This window comes from Orycteropus afer, unplaced genomic scaffold (genome assembly GCF_000298275.1).
Source record: "Orycteropus afer afer isolate SDZICR_OR568_19922 unplaced genomic scaffold, OryAfe1.0 scaffold00111, whole genome shotgun sequence".
In the NCBI taxonomy this organism is placed as follows: domain Eukaryota; kingdom Metazoa; phylum Chordata; class Mammalia; order Tubulidentata; family Orycteropodidae; genus Orycteropus; species Orycteropus afer.
The window spans coordinates 8,045,509-8,051,301 of record NW_006921698.1 but is presented as its reverse complement, the minus strand read 5'-3'; the positions used below and the strand labels follow the sequence as shown (position 1 = coordinate 8,051,301).

Here is a 5,793-nt window from a genome sequence, read left to right as displayed (position 1 = left end):
GCAGCGAATTATCGAACCCAGGAGAGAGGTGGTGGGTGCTTTGGGAGGAACGGTTGGTGAAAGGGCTGGAGGGAGGCAGCATGTCTGGCCTTGTAGGAATGGCCTTGGGTTACTGCTGGTAATCCTGTCTTCCTCTTGTAAGGTTAGAGGAGGTCGGAACATGTGGCCTCCTTGCCCTTTTTGCAGGAAGACACGGTATTTTGAAGATACAATGGCTAATAATTTTCCAAAACGAATGAACAACGTCAAGCCACAGACTTCAGATATGTTATGAACACCAAGCAAGATAAGAATAAAGAAACAATAACCAGAAAATCACTGTGAAACTGTTGAAAACCAAAGGCAAAAAGAAAATGTCAAAAATAGCCAGAAGAAAGAATAAACATTATCTTCAAAGGAGCAACAGTTGACTTCCTAAAGAAACAGTGGAAGCCAGAACACAACGGATAACATCTTCAAAGTACTGAAATAAAATTACCACCAAGCTAGAATTTTATGCCCAGTGGAAATAACCTTCAGATATGAAGATGAAATAAAACATTTTCAGGTAAAATAAAAATTATCCTAGGGAAGCTCAGAGATACAGGACATAATAAAGATAAAAAAAAAAAAAAAGGATAAATCTAAATAAATAATGATGGTATTACACAAGAATAATAATGATTTGTGGAGTATATAATATAGAAAAAATTTAAAATACATGATAGTAAGAGTTCGTAAGTTCGGGGTATAAATGGAATTACATTAAAGTACTCATTTATAGTAGACTTTAGTTCATCAAGAATACATGTTCATCTCTAGAGTAAGTGCTAGAAGAACTATAAAAAGAGTCTCTAACAAGCTACTGGGGAGTGTAGGAATAAACAGAGTAATAAAAGAATGTGCCAATGGACTTATGTTCTTATTTACAATGTGACACTGTCAACATTGTGAAGGAGGTGTGCACAAGAGGTGGAGGCTCTACGGGAACTTAGAGACTGAATGAAATAATGCTTGCCTGATTTACCTAAGTAATTAAAGCTGTGTATAGCAGGTGGCTTGTTTCAAAATATATTTACATGACTCAGATTGACCTGTATTACCAAGGGAAGTGCAAGAAATAATGTGAGAGATTACAAACTGTTAACACATCAAAATTATCTAGTCCTATTCTTAGAGATCTAAGTCACGATGCCAGGAAGGATCCAGGAACTTGTGTCTTTAAAAACATTCCCAAGGGATTCTGACACAGGTAGTTCTCAGAACATTTTGATAAACAGTGAGTGACACAAATAGTATGTAAGGAGGGCTGCAGAAAGCAAGTCCTGCCTGTAAGTTCACAACGTACTTCCCCTCCTGTACTTTTTATTAGTCCGTATTAGCATTTTCATTATTGCTTCATGAGGGCTGTTTCAAAGAGCTTTTTAATCAAAAGGTTTGTCTTTTTTTAAAAAAAAAAAAGGCCCTTTTAATATTTATTTTTAATTTTATAAACTTGAAAAGCAGCTATTATATTAAATAAAGAGAAAAAAAAGTATGTTACACTGCCAGAAACTGTCTAAAGCTGAGATGTTTAGGTATCTGTGTGTTCAAAGTATGCAAAACAGTCTCTTAACTGTTTTATTTTCCATGTCAAGCCAAGAAATTTTCCCATTTAAGTATTTTATATTACCTTTCTCTTCTAGTACTTTTGCAGCATTTGTTGCAACTCTGTAAAGATATTAGTAGACACATGAAATAGCAATTTGACAGTTAAGTAAACAGTGCAAAATACAACATCCAGTATGAGCACATGACAGAAACTAAGGACCCTCTGCTTAGAAAATGCACTAGATACAAAATTTTGCACAGGTTCTCAAGACATTCCGTTGTTGTTGTTGTTGTTACGTGCCATCAAGTTGGACCCAACTCATAGCGACCCCTCCTTGGGTTTCCGAGGCAGTATCACTACGGAAGTAGATTGCCCAACCTTCCTTCCGAGGAGTGGCTGGTGGGTTTGAACTGCTAGCCTTCTGGTCAAAACATTCTACAGACCCTAAATTAACAATTCTTTTCTTTAAAATTCTCAAGGAAAACTTTTTAATGGCCTTTGGTGTCACAGATAACCACAGAGCTGACCAGATTCTCCTTTGTTTTACAAATAGAAACACTGAAATCATGAGATCTTCAGCCACTTGTGAGGTGTAGGAGCGGCCAAAGTCTCCTAGTTCAGTGCTCTTTCCACTACTCATTGCTGCCTTTGATGTGATGCTAGAGGCCCAGGGGCCTGCCTCAGACAGAGGCAGAGCATCTTCAGACTCCACTTACCCTGTTCCCAGAGAGTGGCCCCAAAGACACACAGGGGTGCTGCCACTTTTTGCCTTGGTCCACTCATAGACATACACTGCATCCGTGGTCAGTCCCTCTTCTGTGGGCTTACCCGTGGAGTCCCCAAACCCTGGCACAAAAAAAGGCAAACACGGTATCACTACCTAGGAAGGATCACCATAAGCCTCCTTATTAACAATCTTTGTACATCATTCTAACACATACCTCTGTAGTCAACAGACAGCACATGAAAGCCACCATCACTCAGCACCTAGATGACAAAACAGTTGTTACCAATTAGAAGATGTAAGCAGAAAAGGCAGTTTGATTAATTCCCAGTCCTCCCTGACACATTCATACCCCTAGCTTTGATGGCTTAATAGGTAGGAAAAAGGTGCATTTTTGAAATCTACTGTTTGATTTCAAACTTGAGATCAGACTTGATGGGAAAGCTAGAAAGCAGCATGACAGAGCTTAAAATAGCCTGAGCCAAGCCTTGCCTCTGCCACAGCCAGCTGTGAATTCTAGGGCAAGTCATTTACCATTTAAGTATGTAAATATTACTCTGAGAAATTAGAAATAATAGTTATATTCAGAGTTGTAGGGAAGATTACATAAGACGACGTATGTAAAATATCTGGCTACACAGTAGGAAGACTATAAATGTCTTTTTTAAGAATTCCTTGAAAACGAACTCTAAACAGAGTTGGAGAAACAAAGAATAGTAAACTATTTATATTAAATATGGACATATAAAGAGTTGCTATCAATCCACAATAAAAAAATCACTTAAATACATGAAATCACTGCCAAACCCCTAGTAAACAAATGACAAAAGACTATAAAGACACAATTCTAGATGAAATAGACAGAAAAAGAGACAAGAGTAAAAGGAAACCAAAATTTACCAAATAGGCACTTTTAAAACTTCATTTAATCCCCACAACAGTTCTGTAAGGTAGGTATTATCCCCATATTATAGATAAAGAAACTGAACCTGGGAGAGTTTAAGCAACCCATTCAAGTACACCCAGTTGCTTAGAAATAAAACCGGGATTCACAGCTGGGTCTGCTTCTGTCTAAATACTGGGCTTCCCCTATTACATCACCAGTGTGGATGTCTGAATCTCTTTTTAAACACAAATTGAACTAATAATGCGCAACTAAACAGAACTCCCTCCAAAATGTTAGCCAAAACACAGCATCCAGGGAAATAAGAATATTCAAGTGTTGTTTGTGACACCACAGACTGAAGGACCACCTGACATTATTACTCAGAACAGTAACAGCAGCAAATCCTACTCCTAAGAATTTATCTCTAGGGGAAAATCCAAATGAAGAAAACCCTAAATGGGTAAATTTTTCTGCAGAAATACTTTTTTAAATGAATTTGTAAAGAATATGTATCCAACAGCAGTGGAATGGTTAATACTTGTCTATAAATATGAGGGAAATGATTCAGCCTATAAACTGGTAACTATGATGACTGTAAAAACATAGAAAAATGTTAATATTAAATGAAAGAACACAACATAAAAGTACACAGAGATACAATCATAGTAATGTAAAAACTTTATATATAAAGAGAGACATAAAGAGGAGGTGGGAAAACAAATAATTGAAAATAGCTGTTATTAGATGATTGAAGTGATGAATGGATGGATGGGTAGATGGATGAAAAACAAGGGAGAAAGAAACGGAAGGAGGGAAAGAAAACTAATTATATATTTATTTATTTATTTCTATTTCTATTTATATTCATTTATTCATTTTTTAAAGAAATCACAAATCTGAAGAAGGAAACAAAGTTTGGTCATGCTGCAATGTGATGATTATAGCAGTTGGTGCTCAGATACTTGTCTGAAGGAAGAAATTCTATCATACCAGCTCTTCTCCCTCCCCACCCATCCTAACTACCACAGGGATGACCTGGCTGCTTTTCACACCAACAACACTTCTCCTTTCTGGGTACACAGATAGTATACAATTCTGCTTTGTCAAGAGTGGGAAGAGAAAAAAAAGTGCATGTTCTCCCTGATATCATCTTCACCACCATCCCATGTGGGAAGTTCAAGGAGCTGTGAGCAGGGTGGAAAGCCAACTAAAACTCTATAGACATCATCCCTTGGCAAAATTGCAGCCATCCTAGCACTACTTCACAGAGGCTGCTCTGAGAAGGCAGCAATGAGAAGATGGAAGGAGTAAACAGGAGAGCTTGCTGCCTGCCAAGAGGTGGAGGGTATGAAGAAGGTGCTGATGATACTGGGCCCGGCAGGATTATAAGCCCTGCTAATACTGTTACATCAGGAAAAAGCTCTGAGGTGGCAGCTGGCATGTGGGAGGAAAGACCCAGGTCCTGTGGTCAATAATCAGAAAGGCAGCGTAGTCACCAGCACCAGAGATGACCTAACTGGAGTGTGGGAGAAGATAAGCAGCTTGCACCAGCAGCTGTGAGTCAGAATGGCTGGATGGAAATCCTGCCATTTTCCTCATGCTTGGAAATTCAGCAGCTGTTGCAACAAACTGGAATCATGCCCAATTTAGCAAGGAGAGCAAAGAGGTGGTCACCAGCCCACTCCACAAAACCTTATCTGGGGCTGAAGCCAGAACTTAAATATCTTTTAAAAGTGGATCATCGGTGTCCTTTATCCTATACCACAAAAAGAGTTGCTTCTTTTAGGAGTAATCATGTCATGCTCAATATATTCTCTTCCCCTACCCCTCTTCTTCAAAAAAAAAGCAAATAAAGTATCTTCAACTCAACTGGCAATGAAGATAGTCAATTCATGAAAATTTTGGGACCTAGAAATTTCACATTTTGTTTTGATCCCCCATGATCAAAAGAGGAAGAGAAGTCCATTGGTGGGACTTTAGATCCCAGACACAACAACACCCCTAACCAATGAGGCCTCAGTAGGTTGTCATGCTGAGGACCTGAGGAAGATCTACGGCTACAGCCCATTATAAATGGAGACTTATAAAATTGATGCCTCGAAGCCTCTTCAGACATACCTTCACTAGCTTAAGTCGATGAGGGGCTGCCCTGTAGAAGTTTAAAAAAAAAGAAAGAAAAGAATTAGAATTACAGTGACAAATTCAATAAAAATCACTAACATGCCACTGGCATCTGATCTCACATCTTTCTTTTGTAGGTTAGAGAAATAAATAACTAGGAGAAAGGGAAATGTTTTCTGATGTCACAGCCAGCTTGGCTCTGTCAGAGTGAATGATGGCTGCTTCCCCATTGTAGCATTCTTCTAAACAGGTCCTGAATGCCCTGGTCCTGCTAATGCTTCTCAACATAAGCATTACAAGAAATACTGATGATCCATCTCCTTTCACTCCTACACAGCAAAACTTACTTCTAAGAATATCTTTAGACACTAAAGGAAAACAAGTGTTTCAGAACAAGGGCTGATGTAGTTCAGTTGTACTAAACTAAGATTTGCCTGTCCCTATCCCTTGACGAGCTCTGGTAGCATAGTGGCTAAGACATTTGCCTGCTAA

General features: G+C 38.6%; 1 protein-coding gene across 1 annotated transcript in view; it reads right to left on the bottom strand.

Annotated features, from left to right (window-relative positions):
* ABHD12B (abhydrolase domain containing 12B) overlaps positions 1-5,793 on the bottom strand; it is a 52,255-nt gene that overhangs the window by 9,299 nt on the left and 37,163 nt on the right. The window contains exons 5-8 of the mRNA XM_007943697.1: positions 5,299-5,329; positions 2,512-2,557; positions 2,287-2,416; positions 1,652-1,689 (exon numbers count right to left, since the gene is read on the bottom strand). Coding sequence (XP_007941888.1) covers positions 1,652-1,689; positions 2,287-2,416; positions 2,512-2,557; positions 5,299-5,329 — 245 coding nt within the window. The remainder of the gene's footprint in view (positions 1-1,651; positions 1,690-2,286; positions 2,417-2,511; positions 2,558-5,298; positions 5,330-5,793) is intronic.